The 18,251-nt window shown below is 39.0% G+C and overlaps 1 protein-coding gene across 2 annotated transcripts; it reads left to right on the top strand.

Moving 5' to 3' along the window:
- The first annotated feature begins 10,533 nt into the window (after positions 1–10,533).
- On the top strand, positions 10,534–17,806 carry LOC121854697. Of its 2 annotated transcripts, none has more exons than XM_042349413.1 (8): positions 10,534–10,581; positions 11,868–11,993; positions 12,489–12,590; positions 12,921–13,059; positions 14,514–14,630; positions 14,964–15,173; positions 15,733–15,867; positions 16,595–17,806. In XM_042349413.1, exons 2-8 carry the CDS (start codon positions 11,956–11,958, stop codon positions 16,718–16,720), a joined length of 867 nt encoding a protein of 288 aa, XP_042205347.1. In that variant the 5' UTR covers positions 10,534–10,581; positions 11,868–11,955; the 3' UTR covers positions 16,721–17,806. The 2 variants fall into 2 exon arrangements, with proteins under 2 accessions (XP_042205347.1, XP_042205346.1); XM_042349412.1 differs by lacking the exon at positions 10,534–10,581 and adding an exon at positions 10,622–11,709.
- The last annotated feature ends 445 nt before the right edge of the window (positions 17,807–18,251 follow it).

The raw sequence follows: 18,251 nt of genomic DNA on the forward strand, positions 1-18,251 counted from the left end.
GTGCTTTATATACCCGCAATGACGGTATTAAACGTAATAACTCGGTATATATATAGTGCAATAAGCGTCAACAGCCCTGCGATCACAAATGAATTGTAACAAATTAAAATGTGGATACATGTAAATGAATACTGGAGTCAGTTTAAAGTATACACACGATATATTAACATCGATTAACGAGATGGTTGAAGGCGCGGGATTATCGTGTTAAGAGTTTCTGTGTAATAGTGACGCCATATTGGCTTCAGTAAATCAGATCATTATATAGCATTCCCTCATCTCTAGTTAGGTGTAAAAATTATCGCACGAACCTTTGAAAATCCGGGTCATTCCTTTCCTCTCTGGGTAAGTGGGCCAACCGCCATAACCAAACATCACCTTCGCCCTCCGCCCTCACCAATCCCACACACGCCCTAGTGAATATCATAGCATTCTTTAAACTGTAATTATCACTTATTAACCTTAATTATTTCGTATTCCTACACAATACAATCTTACCACACCTAAATCTTCATTTATTTCTTATCGTAAATTCTTACTCTTAACATTCTCTTATTCTTTTACACATCTTCTAGTGCATAGAATAAAGTCTTCATTTCTATCTATATTTCTAGATAATTTTAAACATGACCAAAATTATTAAATAATCTGTACAATATGGGAGGCTCCGAATGCAAAAAAAAACAGGTGATAGCGTCCACAACAAAGACTACTATACGTACTAACTAGACTACGAACTATACAAAAGATCCATAATTACCGTAGACTATGACTGGGGGAGGAGAGAGGAACGTGTCTGTGATTTAGCAGCCAATTATTCTAATGAAGGTGGTATTTAATGCATGTAAACAACATTTCCTTCACATATGGTCGTGGGACGCGGGTAAACAAAGCGACCGACGAAGAAAGTCTTTTCCGGTAATGGCGGGAACCGACGCTAGGGGTCTTGACCCATAACGTCACCAGCCCGTCACCCCCAGCCTGAATGTACCGTATATTTTGAACGTCACTTATGGCATGTAAAAATCCTGTCTAATTTACCTTCTTATTATCCAAGTCTACCATCTATTAATCCATCCTAACTTACATGATTTCACCGCAATGTAACTTAATATACCCTACCCTAACTTGATCTTCTATAATCCAACTTTAACTTAACGTAAGGTGCTCCAGTAACATGTAGCCAGATATAACCTAAACTAACTTTGCCATAAGCACGGTTTGACTAGGTAAAATTGTTGTTAGAAAACGAGTCTTACTCTACAGTACTCTCGCTTACCATAGCTAGAGGCATAGAAATGAGTTTATCACCGACGGGACACACTCCAACTACCTAGCCTCGACTAACCTAAACAGCATAACCTAGCCTCGCCTACATAACCTAGACTTGGCTAAATTAAACATACTTGGTTAAACTAAACATAGCACAACCTAGGCTCATCTAACCATAGAATAATAGCCTAAACTTAACCACAGCACAATATAATCTAGTTTAGCATATCGTAACCTAGTACTGTATAGTCTAGCCTAACTTAAGTGAGCGTAGCAAACTTTATATAATATAATTGGAACTTCAGTGTGATTTTATTCATAGAATTTTAGTGTGATAGTATTTAGTCAGTGAAAAATTGTCTGGTGGGATTTTAGTACGGTGGAATTCTGTTCAGTGAGACTTTGCCTGTTAAGTCTCTTTTGTGGCTGATGCGGGATATAAACTAAAAATAAGTTGTGGTAAACAGCTTGAGAGAAGGTCAGGTCAAGCTTCCACTAAGCCTATCGATCCCCCTGGACTCCCCGCCCACCTGGTACGATGTCATCCGTAAACTTCCTGACCTCTCGTACGTCTACGGGAAAGGGTCGCGGAAAGGGGACGTGATTGCTGCCCGTATCATCATTGGGTATGACTTTGCTTGGGAGATTGGTATCCCCGCATCCCCTGAGCAACGCTCTTGTGCATTATGCAGAAGACCCGACAGCAGCACCCTTATCCACTACCTCCTAAGATGTCCCCACACACAACGCTTCATTGACGCCTGCTGGACCACCACTCCACGACCCCCTGACGGAGGCACGATGATCCTCCCCATATTGGCCAGATATTATGTAAATAACATTGATTATGTGTTAAAGGAATATCCTTCCTTCCTTAGGCTTTAGTAAGCACCTTTATAATATTTATACTGTATATACTTGTCACACTTGCCAGATGCTTCTGGTATCGTTGTACAGGGGTACCTAGTGACAGCACTAGGATCCCGCTTCCTCTATCAAGAAATAAACAATTGAAATTGAAAATTTGAAAGCCTATCGGGTGGTATCTGTGTCAGGTCTATATGTTCCCACAATAATTTCCCATTAACTAGGGATGCGAGAATGTATTTTTAACTGGTTCACATATGGTAAGTCATAAAGATGAACTCGTAAAGGTACAGTTACGTACAGTATAATAAATTTTCCCAATAATTTGTGACGTAAGAACAAATCAAGGCACATATCGATGGCAACGAAAATTTATGTCGAATTAACACCAGGAGAATAACCTTAGAAGTGAATATTTGAGAATCTTGACTTAGACTTAGGACACCGCATGAGAAGTCAATTAAAAGACAAGTTTCAGATAAATTATGTTTTTTTTAGACGTAATTATAATTAATCATATAAACACCCTATATAGTGTCTCTTAAATTTACCTAGTACCATTTTAAGCAACTGTATTATTAGTAGATTCGTTAGCCTGGTCAGGATTCTCAAGACATGTAACTCAACACTTTCTCTTTTGACGTAAAACAAAACAAAAAATAAATAAATAAAAAACCTCGTTAACCACAAGCCTAATGTAATTTTAAAACTATTTTACAACACTTCTTTGTTTCGAAGACTTGGTATGCCATTTAGGAGATGTCATACCTACAGATGGGAATAATTTCACGTAAAAATTTCTGTAAATCCATCTTTGTGTTGAAAGATAAATGTACCAGCCTGCAACGTTCTCACATCACCAGCAAGGGAGAAATAAACTAAAGAAACTTTGAGAATCTGTGTTCCCGTTCTCACTCATCTTCGCCCAACTTTCTACCTCGCGTTCACTTTCACCACACAAAATCTCACTAGACAACTTCCTACCGAACTAAACTTCACTAGACAATCTCGAACTAGACAAAATAGCATCGAATATTTGCCGGTGACGGTAAACGGTGTTACCATGACGGGCAGGAGGCGGGATGATAAATATTACTTTGGTGATGCATGAAATTTTATGTAGGTCTGAACTATTTTCTATTGACCTAATGCTTCTTTTTCCCCACCCTGTAACAGTATCTGGTGACATGCATTCACTAAACCTCGGATCGAGAACTTAAAACTAATCTGACTACATTTGCGTATAAGCTTAGAAACTAATCCAACCTAATTTAACCTGTAAACAATTCTAATGTTATTGAAATAAATCTAGTAATAGACTCAGAATCTAAACAAATATAACTTAACCACTTTGCGTATTGTCTCAGAACCTAAATCAAACCTAACGTAGGTAATTTACTGATAGTCAAAGAACAAACAACTGATCTGAGATAGTGGAAGATGTCAATATCTCTTTACCATTAGTTCTATTTATGTACGGATCATTCATCATCTATTTGTAAGACTAGCTGTAAATGTTCGGTTATAATTATAATAAAAAATTTTGAATGTTTCAACAGATAACACTACTGAAAGATAATTGTAAGATTCCGAAGAAAATACAAATGTCACAAGAACAATCGTCAAAAATAAGTGAATTTAAATCATTAAATTTTGTACTTTGATGTAACTCGATTTAACCGATCATTAACCACACCACCTCTGTAACTTTGTACCTCACTGTGCTTAGGTGAACTAATTTACAAAGTATCACTGTCCACGGTGAAATTTATTACTGTAATACTGAACTAAACCTGTGGTCTCAATTGAAGTACAAATTATGTTATTAAACTATAATTCGTGTAATAAAGCTGCACGACCTCCACACGTCTGCTTTACCACGTACAGCCATTTGCTTACAGATTATTGTACTTGAGCAAACTCCCAACACAGCATTACTGTGGATATATTGATATACAGTATTTCTTTACTTTTACGGGAAAGCTGAAACACGAGTGGCAAATAAGGAAATAATCACAGACTAATAAGTTTGTCAGAGAGGTATTATATTTTCCCTTTAGTATCTTGATACAAGTAACTGTGGAAGACCTTGGTTCTTCTGAGCAAGTCACACGCATAACATTAACACTGCCTGCGGTTGAACTTAACCGCACGACTCAGTGAGGCTGTCCATTCGCATGACATAAGGTATTTGTTTTGGCGTGTGCTCTAGTGACCCCCGAGCACCGAGTTGATAGAAAGTGGGGCCATGCCAACACGTCCATGTACATACGTCTGGTAGCATCTGAGACAACATAAGCATACATAAAGGCCAAAAATTATGCATATAACTAACACTTTGGAGTGCCTTGCTTTATAGAACATGGGATATGAGACTGAAACATTGTGATACGATCTGAATGTCTGTATGAGTATACAGTAGTGCTACCAGACGTGTCCAAGGTATTTTATCGACGACTGTACAGGTTTGTTAATGATATGAAAGCTAAGTAAAATTTGAACAGCAAACAGTTCCAATACCGCATTTGTTAACATTATTTTTTCGATAACTAATAATTTACTAATTCATAAACAGAGGATACCATTCCGGTGGCTCACAAAAAAAAATAGTTGAAAGTATGAACGAACAAAATACTGGATCACGCCTCATCAAAAACATTACTTGCATTTTTGTTTCGGCCTAAAGGCATAAACAAAAGTGTGGAACAATCATATATTTGCATACAAATCTAAAAAGATATCGACCCCTAACAAAAACGATTGGCTATTGTGTGTGTACTGATTACCTGACAATGGCCGAACGCAAGCTCTTGCACCACACTGTTGCTACCATGTGTATATTACTTAACGTGGTTATTGTTTCTTCTGAGCCATTAAAAAAATAATGAACGTACAAAGGATGGTCATTTAGCAACACCTAAGTCAACAATGTTTCTTTAGCCTACGGGATAGAACGCGTGTTCCTATATTATATAATAATTATGTACCGTACGTCCGTTCGTAATGTGGATGTCCTCAGACCATAGATGTCCTCAGATTATGTATGTCCAGAATGTGGATGTTCCCAGACCATAGATGTCCTCAGATTATGGAAGTTCTATGATAAAAAAAGTCCTCAGATTAAGTATGTTCACAGCACAACTCAAGAACGGAAAAAAGTGGATCACGTGAAAATTAACCTCCAGTTTATTTCACCTGATGATTAAACACCCTAAGCTGGGGGCTAATCTTCAGGTGATTCAAGCATTCAAAAGTGGCAAGGAGAAGAGCAAAAGCGTTTTACAGCGCCCAACAGGGAAGCATACGGAGTTCATGCTTGCCTTCATGACTCGTGCAATTTAGGACGCAAGTACCTAAGTTCGGCAATGGATTATGTCGGCAAGTGTTACATATAATGACAGGATGGGTGTGTGGAGGGAGGTTCCCGATACCATAATTTGTTTATGGCAAGGCGTGGCAGGTCCTGCTATGGCCTTAAGGCTTTTGGTCAAAAGGTCAAAGGTCATAGTCAAACTAAAAATAAAAATAAACAGCACCTAGCAATAGTTGGCACTTTTACTCAAGTACAGTCTGGTTAGGTGTTTTAAGAGGCCGATTTAAAGGTGTCCAGCGACGACTAACTGTAAACCCGCGAAATAGACCCACCTGTTAGCAGGTAATGATAGCTGAATATGGGGAGGGGGGGAGACGGGCGGGTGATGAGGTGGGAGGAAGAAGGGAGAGCAGCTGGTCGGCCACAACAATGCCACACCGTTCTCGTAATCTCAAAGGTTCATAATACGAACCTTTGAGATTATCATACAGACATATGATAGTCTATTTTGTCTGAAGACGTAAGAGGGAGTTTTGACTGTCCCGTTAATGCTACGATACAAAGACAGTTATTCAAATGTGTCAAAATATTCCCGCTCCTACTGTAACAGGATTTTTCCTTACTAGTTACAAAACTTACAGGGAACAAATTCAGCATAAGAATCTTCGAGTACATTTTACGGATCAGGGTGCGGCCAACACCCATGACATATTATACAAAACATATTTTAACTTGACGGTCTACTCATTTAATCATACGACGTGTATCAAGAGTTCGTACAGTAAGCGATATAGTACTGTACACTGTGACAGAAAGTACAAATTTATACATATTTTTACCAGATCTAACCTAACCTAATCTAACCATGACATCGGTGTACAAGTGAGGGTCAAATATATTTTCTTTTCAGCTGTGTGTGTGTGTGTGTGTGTGTGTGTGTAGTCACTCAAAAAAACTATCTTTACTTTGGGGGTTGATGATTTTCAGAATGAACACTGTGACTCCTGTTGCCTCTCGGTTTTGATAGTTTGAGTGCGTATATCCTTATTCATAATCTACCTTATATATGTACGTTAATGTACCTAATAACTTCAACAATACTCTCTCTTGCTTTCTTGACATCGTTTACCAAGTCATTGAACTTTTGTTAAGCTTTCTCATACTCCGCAGATGGTGTCTAGTCACCTCCGTGCTCTCTCGCTACACGCCCCATGACAAATGTTCTCTCTCTGTCCCTCCCTCCTTGACACTATCTACACTAAATCAATTGTTTTCATACTGTGAGGTTTAGGGACTTTTAATTTTAATCCGCAGCTCCTCTCTAACACATGCTAGGTTATTTTAACGTCATTCCTGAAACATTTGTTCACTTCAACACCTTTTATACCCTGGGTAGCCGGTACTCAATGTAACCTAAACAAAGTATTACTAAGAGCCTAACACTTCTCTGTCGTTAAAAGAGTAAATAAAGTGACTTATCTTGGCAAATAAATAATAAATCCCGACGAGAAATGAGGGTGACGATAACAAGTGATACTGATGAACGATAAATATGATTAATGATTATAATGGTAATAACAGTGATAACAATAGCGATGTTGATGACAAGGATAACAAATGACAGTAATAACTAATAACATATAATTGTATACTCAAAGAACTGTGGCAGACGACGGTACCTTTGTGGTAGCAAGATAGTCGTATATGATATTAATGGATCGGCAGCGACGACCTGAGAACCTCGTTGAGAAAAAATATGGAAGAATTATATCGGCAAATCAAACTTATTTTGGAAGGGATCATAAAAAAGTGAACATCTCCAATTTGCTCTTTTGACAGCACCTTTGTGACAGGAAAATAGACACTTTGATGCTTGTACACGGAAGGGTAAGGGGGTCAATCATCACCCCAGCCCCCTCTTCCCCACCTGTGTACGTCAGTGTAAATCAGTAACAGCTCAAACTAACATTTTATGATGAGTTAATTTCAACACTTTCTTGTTTTAACAGGTAAAGTTTGTTTTCATTTATGGACCTCAAACTTTCACTGTTTCGCTCCAAGCACGAGCAGTAAACAACAACAAAAAATCGCTTTTTACAAACATCATGTAATAATGTACTGAGGAGTTTCAACAACTAGTAATTTTCTGCACGAGACAACAACTATAACAAAATTAAACCTGATTTTCTAAAACCACAAAGAAACCACAAATGTAGAGGCAGCGTGCTAACTAAACTCGGATAAAATTCTCCAGGGCTGACAAAACACAATCGTAGAACTAACACCCAAACAAAATTTATATTGTCCTGAGGAATAAACACAGTCTACACAGACAAAGGTAATCCTCATAACTAACTGCTGACGGCTGACAAATGTAAACAGAATCCTCACAACTAACTGCTGACGGCTGACAAATGTAAACAGAATCCTCACAACTAACTGCTGACGGCTGACAAATGTAAACAGAATCCTCACAACTAACTGCTGACGGCTGACAAATGTAAACAGAATCCTCACAACTAACTGCTGACGGCTGACAGAGGTAAACTCACCATCCTCGCAATTAACTGGTGTTTGGTATTAACTGTGTGTGGGTGCGAGTGACTCACCCCACTGATGTAGGTCGACGTTTAAAGTTCACAAGGTCTAATGATTCCTCTTTCATTTGCCGAGTCCGATGCTTTATTATTATAGATCTAGGTGTACTGTACGGTGTAAATGAAATAATTAACTCTTTGCTTCCTTTGACACGGCCTTCTCTAGAGGGGAGAGGGAGTGCCATTAGGTAAATAAGGAAAATGGCTGAAATTCTCTATTCTACAAAGCAATTAGAAACAGCAACACCAGTTTATATTTTGTACAGAATAAAAGTGCCGTTTATTAATTCATTATTGGGGGCTGTGGTGTGAGTACTGGGGAACGCAAGACGGTCGAGATCAGCTAGGAAGTTGTTGGGGTAATTGTAATTTTTATTTCCTCCCAACACTCTCTATACCCGTTTTAATAAGTACATTAACTCTAAACACTTTTCCCACTGAGGCAGACATACTTTACTCCCCACTTGTTACTCCACAAAAACAAATGTTATCTTTTTGTTACTTCATTACGTAACAACGATTAATTCATGAATGTTGAGCGTATATTTGTCGCATCAAGAGTCGTTATAGACATTAAGAACTATGTTTCCATTTGTCACTTATTTAACTCTGTTGTAGGATTAAGAGCGAGATATTTGTATTTTCACAAGCGTAAAATAATATACAAGTGCTCTTTTTCATCCTGTAAAATCAGAACTTTTAATGAATATACTGTACTCTCGTAACATTTAAAAGACAATGTAAGTGAATCTACGGAGGACCTTTGCAATAGTCCGCGTGTTAACCAAAATATCATATTACAACAGGCAGCTGTTATACCGCAGTTCTCTGTTTAGATAACTGCACCTGCCAGAGAGAGAGAGAGAGAGAGAGTAAAAAAAATCATATTGTATGTAATTGTTTATTATTTCCCTAGGAATATTGTCTGTTGTCTTAAAATAATTAGTTCTGCACTCGGGTATAGCCATATTTATACAAGTGTTTGCATAAATTTCGCATAAAACAAAAATAGGAAATCAGGTCCCGCATAATGAATCTCTTACAATCGCTAGCCGTTTATCCAACTAATGTTATTACAGTGGTAAGTTTGACAATAATGTTAACAACAGAGTAAGTACACCAATACATCACAATATGTTTGATTTACTTAAGAGAACGTGATTTAAGACCTGAGTTGTTGAGGCACCGAAAAATATAGAAACATCATTATAGACATACAAGCAATAAATACTAAGAGACAGTGAATGAAACTATTAACTTATTTATCCTTGTCGCCACTTGTCACCTCATTAGTCGGTCGGTTCTGTTACACACTTTTGGTAAGGGCTGGGCAAGTCGAAGGGTTCTCTGTTACACACTGGGTCAGTTTCTAGTAGAGGGCATAATTAGGAAAAATATTTGTGTGTGTGTGTGTGTGTGTGTGTGTGTGTGTGTGTGTGTGTGTGTGTGTGTGTGTGTTTAATGATAATATCAGACAAAACAAAACGATTTTCTTCCATGGCACTTTTGGCGCATTTTACCCATAACTGTTCTAGGTCATTTGCGAGGGAAACGCCAAAGAAGAAAAGTGACTTATAATTGACTAAGTTATTGATTACAAAGATAAAATTCCCGACATTCGGCTGATGGAAACAAATGCAATAATACTTTTCAGTAGTTTCTTATTTTCAACTCACGATATCCGGTTATGGGTTAAATGCGTCAAAAGTGTCAAAGATGAAACTCTTCTCGTTGTTGTCCGAAATTATCATTAAACACAAAAAATACCCTGTACCAAGAGAGAAGATGCATCTCGACTACATTCTGCTGTGATGACATGACGACCACAAACACCCAGAACACGACCCTCGCCTGAGCGACTGACTGCTCAGGCGGTCGAGAATTTTTGCTACGTGACAACAAGCTGAAAGGTCCGTGTGTAACGGTACAGTAATGCTCTCGGCGAGATCAATAATGGTGCCTTGTGTTTGTCCAGATTTTAATGGTGGTCTAATATGTGTATATATGAGGGTAAAAACAAATATAGTCTCTCCATTATAAATGATTACAGGGTATATGATGAAATGATAAGGAGGGTTGAATAATCACATTCATTTAAAGACTTTGCTTGGACATTTCACTCCATGAAATACCAAATAAAGATCCCAGGTTAAATAAACAACGGATTATTATTGTTCAACATTTGCAGCACTGTCTAAAATTTGATTAATAGCATTAACGATTTCATAAAATAAAAGTGCATCAAATGTGACTGATATTATAGATAAATTATGACAATCGTGTAGAACACACTTCTATTCACATACTGTACATGTTAAAGCACTGACTCAACACATTTAAGAATTACTGTAGTTATTGATGGATCCAAATATGTACTTGAGCTGTATTTATAGTTATGAATTACATATATGAATCAGTTTACTCAGTGTTTCTCGACCGGTGAGTCAAAACATTCGGTTGCCAGGTTGCAAGACGTGTTAGAGTAGAAGTGTGGCTCAGTAGCAGCTAGAACTCAGTGCTAGAGCGATCTAGGTGTGCTGTCTTGTGTATTATTTTAGTTGATTACATTACTCGTGTTTGATCTATTAAACAGGGCCAAGTGTATCGTGTGTGTAAATTCTTGTGCCTCATGATTGCACTCAAATGGTGTAACTGCACGTAAATGCGTTAAACATACCACACCTACGCGCTTTGTTAAATGCATAATTTGGGTGTCATGTGTTTATATAAATTTATGTTGACTTCATTTGGATGTCACCCCTAACATTTCCAGACTGTAATTCTCTTAGTCAGTAACCCACCATCCCAAGAGTTACCTAACTTGTGAAATGTGCTCCTCACGATGACGAAATCTGTACCCGCGTCCATAGCCACTATATACAATCCTTCACTATCCAGTACTTTTGACCAGTAATACAAGTATCTAATACAGTCTGGTACTATTGAATTTAGGTTATACTTATAGAAATTCGGAGGATATAGTACACAGATGAAGGTAGTGTGAGGGGAGTGCGGTTAGTGTGCGTGTGGCAGAAAGGTACAAGTGTTCACTATCGTCCACCATCTCCTTGGCGACGTCCCTGGAACAACACACTCCTCCCTCTTGCTCACAAGTACACTATAGTTTAGTGTTCAGCTGACCTACAGAGGCATCACTACAGAATCGTCCCCACTAAAAAATGTATCTTGCATAACGAGTGATAATCATTCATTCCAAATTATGAAATCAAGACTTTATGAATGGTGTCTTTAAAGCCTGGCAGTTAATGTTTTGAACACTAAAAAAGAAAAAGAAAAAGAAACTTGTTCAAATAATTTTAAAACACCGAGAAACAACCAAATAACTTTAAAAATGTGATATATTAACTTAAAGTCCAAAACAAATACAGAAACAACGAAACACCAACACAGTGCTCAAATATCAGTCAAACCTGAAACAAACCACAAAAATGTGCGAATAACCCTGACATCTGAAGTAGCCACAAAAACACAAGACCAAGTGAACTTTCGAGTTTACTAGATAAAAATAAAATAGCATTCCTGGTTCAGAAATAATGACACTTAACGTGATACAATTTATATGTTCCTTTTTACGTGATTACTTCTGGTACAAAAGACACATGAAAATGGAGTCGTAAAAGATAATCTCTCATAAAAAAGGTACCCTTTTCGTGTCCATTCTGTTATCTGATATATGTAGCGATAACGGAAGTCTTATATGCAGGAACTTCAGGGAGCACCATAATACAAAACTGGCGTATAAGATTAGTCGTTATCAAAAATTCAGATAAAGAAATACTGTATTTTTTTATTCCCAGGATCGCGGCGTCAATCCTGGTGAGGTTGGCAAAAGCAGCAGCGAGGTAGGATAGCGCGGGTCACCTCGACAGCCTCACACCCGCGACCATGACGCGTAACTACTACAAGGCAGGACGTCTACCCAGGTAATAGTCTATCTAATAAACAGATCTTAACAATTACCAACATTCTACGAAGATTTTGAAATGTAGCAGCTTAGAAGTACTAATTAATCGACCTTTCTAAAAAAAAAAAGATCGCCCAAGAAACTACATAATAGATAATTTGTTTAGCGTATTGTTTTAAGAATTTTTCAGGGATGATATGCTCAGCAAAATCTTGAGAGAAAAATTAGTTTGGACATGAGCCCATCGGTGACTGAAGAGGATTCGTTTTAGCAAAGAAATTTATCTGCTACTCCCTACCACTACTATTACTACTACTTCTCCTGTTTACTACTACTGCTACTACTACTTATATTTCCTACTACCGCTATTAATACTATTACTACTATGGTATTATTATTATTATTATTACTACTACTACTGCTACCACATTCGATATTACCCACGAATCTTACTATTACTAATTCCGCAACTATATTACCATTCTATATTACTACTCCTGCTCCCCTCCCCCAGGCTGTCGACGCCCGTAGATCATGATCGCTCGCCACAGGACCTCCGTGGAGCCAACTACTCCAAGCTACAGGACAAACACCGCCAAGCCCCCACTAAAGAGAAGTGGGTCACCCCCCAACCCCCACCCAAACTTTAGAATATAACTTGTTTGATCAATACCGAATTTAGTACACGGTCTTATGATAAGAATATTTATATAAATTATGTTTGATCATTCAACCGTTTTCTGTCAGTGTAAGCATGAGATATGGATCGTATTTTTTTTTTTTACGTTAAAGGGAAAAATTATCTTTGTGTAACTGGTTTGGTTAGGTTAAGATGACAGGAGGGTGTATAATCATAAGGTGAAATAAGCAAGGCGTGCCTAATTTTCACGTGGTCCAACAATTATATAAACATGTGAAGTATGACCCCCAACTTCGTCTTCGCCAGGGTGGTGTTTCTGCCCATACTGGAGAACGGAGAGGGCCACCCGTTACCTTACTACTCCTCGGGGGACGTGTCTCTACCTGCTCTCGCTGAGGTTCCCTGGAAAGCCGACGAGAAGAGAAAACTCAAAGCCCAAGCCGAGGTCAGTGGCAGGTCAGGTGATAGCGAGTGAGAGGTCAAGTGATGGGGAGTGAGAGGTCAGGTGGTGGCGGGTGGGAGGTCAAGTGATAGCGAGTGAGAGGTCAGGTGGTGGCGGGTGGGAGGTCAAGTGATAGCGAGTGAGAGGTCAGGTGGTGGCGAGTGAGAAGTCAAGTGATAGCGAGTGAGAGGTCAGGTGGTGGCGAGTGGGAGGTCAAATGAAGGCCAGGGGGAGGTCAGGGTGAATAAGACATTGTAATACGTCATCAATAATTGTGTATGTTTGTTTCTTTATGCATCTTTTGTATGAATGGGCCACATCACCCACCCCCAAACACAACCTTATTGCAAAATCCGTCCAAAACTTAATTAAAAATGGTGAAATAAATCAAACTACGTGGTCAAGAACTGTCATACGTCACGCAGGGGGGCCAATGAGTAGCCCTATGGTGCGTGTGTGTTGGGCGGGAGGCGGAAGAAAGGGGGAGAAATGGTCTTAGTAGGTCAGGACAGGTCAAGAGTTCACTAATAAATGAATAATACACGTAAAAAACTGCTAAGATATCCTAACTAGTTTATAAAATAATTTTAGAGAGAGAGAGAGAGATCTGACGTAATTTTCCACCCTCTTTTTCTCACTGGTTTTATTGTAGCTTGGATTTTGTTAACTGGTCAATGAATCGTTTTAGTCTATTGCAGTTGAATTACGTCATAAAATAATTACAAAATACCAAGAAAATAATAGTAATAAAGATTTAGGTACTTGAATTATTGTTACAAGAAAAATTACAATATCTCAAATTTTTGGATGATTATTGAGAATGTCCATTAGAGACGCATAATCGCAATAATATACGTGTAACTTATCATCCATTACTATATTTCCATCAATTAATAAAATGAGGTTCGATATTAAGCGTTTCACTAAATTGTACATGTTACCCTTAAAACGTTTTCTGTGATTACAGTAAATTGTTATGGGTAACTTATTTAGGAATTATATTTCGTACCTTTTTTTATTTTTTTATTTTTTTATTTTTATCATGTCACCACTTATCAGCTTACTATCCCTCCAGTTGATTGATTTGTTCTTTGTTACTACCTTTATTGTTTGTATTAAATACAGAAGGAAACCTGGTAATGTTTGCGGATGTTGCCAAGTTATTTAGGGAAATTAAGAACCAGACTGTGAAGAGCTACAGAAAGATCTCTATGAGCTCCAAGATATGAACAATTAATTATTAGACACTTGTAGTCCTTGATATACTTATGGCAATTGACTCGCTTATGACAATAGTCGGCACTGGTAACCTGGTAACGTATACTTATGATAACCTATATGATATTTCTACCCCTCGGCACTTATGATACACATATGGTACTTAACACACTACGACACCCAGACACTCATAACACTTGTGACACACTTATGACACGCGTGGTTCATCTCCTTGACAGACGTTCAACCGGGACAGGAGGCTACAGACTCTACTACTGGATGACTTGGTGGGTGACGCCATCCAGGAGGAGATTGTTGCTACGGCCTCCATCGTCCTTGAGGAGAGCAAGTACCAGGTCAGTGGTTAACTCCAATCCTGGCCAGTGGTTAACTCCAATCCAGGTCAAGGTGTCAAGTCCAATCTAGGTCCAATCAAGTCAGAGGTCAAATAAGTTTCAACACAAAGGAAGGATGATCACAGTACAGGAGTCCACAGGAAAATGACTTTGGTCGCTTTCCCACTGAACTCATCATTTAAGAGGTTCTAAAAAATAACAAGAGACTGGAATTCCTTGACCTGTGGAGAAGGATAGAACTATAGTATTGATTCTGATTCTCACGATTCTAACCTGTGGTGCTGATTTCCACTCGTGAATCTATCTGTGGTTCTTCCCCTCCCGTGGCCGCAGGAGGAAACCGACAGGAACGCGGTGGGCTTGGTGGAGGAGGTGTTCCTGATGCCGGAGGTGCAGTATCAGGTGTACCTCAACGTGTGGTCGCTACTGTACGACATCGGCCGTTCTCTCTCTCACGAGGAGTACCTCGAACTCAAGAAGAAGGAAGACGAGCTCAATCTCGATCCCATGGCAAAGGACGCTCTTCTGGCCCACGTACTGGAGGTAAGAAAAAAGATCTAAGTGCAGACAGACATAGACAAACAGGTAGCTTAGGTTCGGTTAAGATAAACAAGTTTCCCCCAAAGCCGTCACACGCACAGCTCTCTTGACCAAGACCTAGAATTCTCAAAGTTTCACAAGTATTATTTCCCTCTAGCTGGAATATGTAAATGCTTTTCACTGGTTCACTTAAGCTACGAGACTTATATGGTGGGCCAGGATTCTCAGACGTTCCTAAAAGTAAAGTTTCTCCCCAACCTGTAATGTACGAGCATATCCACCTAACTCCTCATCTGATCTACGGCACAAATTTAAACAAAATCTAAAATGACTAAAACGTTGTGACTAGTGCACATATACATTATTTCAGTAGCTTGTTACTTAATTCCTTATTTTTACCACTTTTACCATTACGTCTATACGATTCTCGAGATAATATTTGTATGCATCTATTATTATTATTAATAATATTTTTATGAAAGGGACTAACTTGAATGTAAATTTGTTAATCATTATTATTTTCGTTCATAATTTAGTGTGTTTAAGTTCTGGTCCTCGGCAGGGAGAGAACTGGGCTGACGACCTGAAGGAGGAGAAAATTCTCTCAGGGATCTCGTGGGAAATATTGGTGTTCCACTATCACAGGAACCTCCAGGAGAACGGCCTCTCTAAGAACGTCGCCCTCAAGATGCTCCAGGTAGGTTCTTTGCAGGCCGAGGGAGGGAGGTGAAAAGGAGTGGGATATGGGAGAGAAAAGGGGACGTTGATGGAAAAGGAGTAGGATATGGGAGGGAAGGAGGGAGGGATGGTGGTTGAAAAGAGTGGGGTAGGAGGAAGGAAGGAAGGAGGAACGGTGATGGAAAGGCATGGGATTAGGGAGGGAAGGAAGGAGGAACGGTAATGGAAAGGAGTGGGGTGGGAGGAGGGAAGGAAGGATGGTGGTGGAAGAGAGTGGGATGGGAGGTAATATACCATCACAAGGATATCAGCATTATTAGCATATCATTAGTCATCTTGTGGGGTGGAAGGTAACATCAGATTTAGTTTTCTATAGTCTTATGTTAATGAAACTCTCCAGTTTGCAGCTACAATTATAATCGAAAAACAATATTCCTGAGTTCTGGAGGTCATGAATTTCATCCTGTCAACCTGCATATTTGGCCGAGTCAGATGATACGTGTCAAAATAACTTAAATCGGTTATCAAGGAGACAGTTTTTATGGGGCGGGGGTTGGGAGGGTCATATTCCATCAACCCCCAGAAGTGTAACATCACCATAGCATAGAGTCAAGTCGACACTGAGGTTGGACTGTCGTGTTATATATGTTTATTTTTGTATTTGTAAGCAGGAGTTGGTACATGCATTTATACGATTAGTGTGTAAGTCTATACTAACACCCCCCCCCCTCCCTCCCTTCGTACAGGAGAGGCTAGTGGCACAAGCGGCGGGGGAGGAGGTGTTCAAGGACGGGGTGCTGGACACCCTCGAAGAAGACCTCACCCACAGGGACGAGATTGAGAAACTCACCACACCACCACGTCAAGGGTAACGTCCTCCACCTGCCACAAAAGACACTTGCTTTGTATCATAGCTTCATGAGCCATTTGTTATGGTTGTCCAGACACACCAAATACATTTTTTTTTTGTACGTTATGTTACGAAATAACTATTTGAAGTTTTAATAAAATTTACGGGCATCAACTATAATAACAGTAAATTAAAACTGATCAGAAGTTGACCTTTAAGAACCATTAAGAATACTCTTAAGAGTAAGTTCAATAGTGTAACATGACTTCGCAATGCATCTTTTGTTAAAATGTAAACTACCAATCGTCATTTCGACCCAAGCTTATATATAGCGCTGAGGTTAGTCATATATTTTGGATACCAAATTATGGCATTTATTTTACTTAATTTCCCCGCTTGCTAGGGATATACGAGTTGACTTCTACTTTTCCATAGTGTTTGTTTACGAGCATTTGTTGACTAAGTATGGTCGTGAGAGTATCTGCCTGTATACAATATGGGCATGTTATATCCCCTTGATGTGTGTACATTTGCTTTGCATATTATAAGTGCATGTTCATATGTACTGTATGTTTGTGCGTATGTTCGTCAGTTTATATGTATATTCGTGTGTATTTATTTCTTCATATTTTATTACGTGCGTTAGTTTGTACATACGAGTGTGTGCTTGTTCACCTGGTTGCAAATGTGCTGTACTTGTGTGAAGGTTTAATGTGTGCTTGTGACTGTTCATATATATAGCTCGCGTGTGTGTGTGTATACTTTATTTATTTCGCATTCTCACTTTGTGTTTGTGGCTGTTTTTGTGCGAGTGTTGTGAGTCAACGTTCTTCAGATAAACATAAGGCAAATCCTACTTCCTATATTACGGTTATTTCTGAGTGTCTGTCTTCCTAGTATTAACATATCTGTCTGTCAGTTTATCTTTGGCAAAATACACATATGAAACATTGGGATTTAAAAAAAATTAAACACCTACACTATATATAATGTAATGTATATTACAAATGATATGGTTAGTCACAGTAATGTACATATAACAGGGTGGTTTTGTGTTCTCACATATGTAAACAAATGATGACTTGTAATGAAATATAGGTATACAAAAACCTGCCTTGAGTTTGTTTACTTATCCTGGTAGTGTAGAAACCTGTTATAACCACCCGCGAGCACACACACATTACTACTACTACTTTGCTGTACCTCAGAACCAAGTATGACGATCATCCAGCTATGATACAATGATATGAATTCTTAGAGATGTCACCATCGTTGGTGAGTTCTGAGGTAACTCGAGAGGCCGACACGGGACCGGCAGGGTCGTCCACAAGTGTTGCACGTGTGGAGGGCTACATCTTTTACTCTTTACCACTGATCGGCTCGTTAGCCGCTTCAGCGATCGGTCACTCACCGTTGGCAAGTACTGGGCATGCACCGGCTCCTGGATGTATCTGAACCTGCTCCAGTGCTTGTCAAGTCTGATTTTGAGCTCACACTCGGTGTCGTCACAACACACACTGGCAGATTGTTCCAAGAGCTCACAACTCCACTCC

The sequence above is a fragment of the Homarus americanus genome, unplaced genomic scaffold, assembly GCF_018991925.1.
Source record: "Homarus americanus isolate GMGI-L3 unplaced genomic scaffold, GMGI_Hamer_2.0 scaffold53233, whole genome shotgun sequence".
Classification (NCBI taxonomy): Eukaryota; Metazoa; Arthropoda; class Malacostraca; order Decapoda; family Nephropidae; genus Homarus; species Homarus americanus.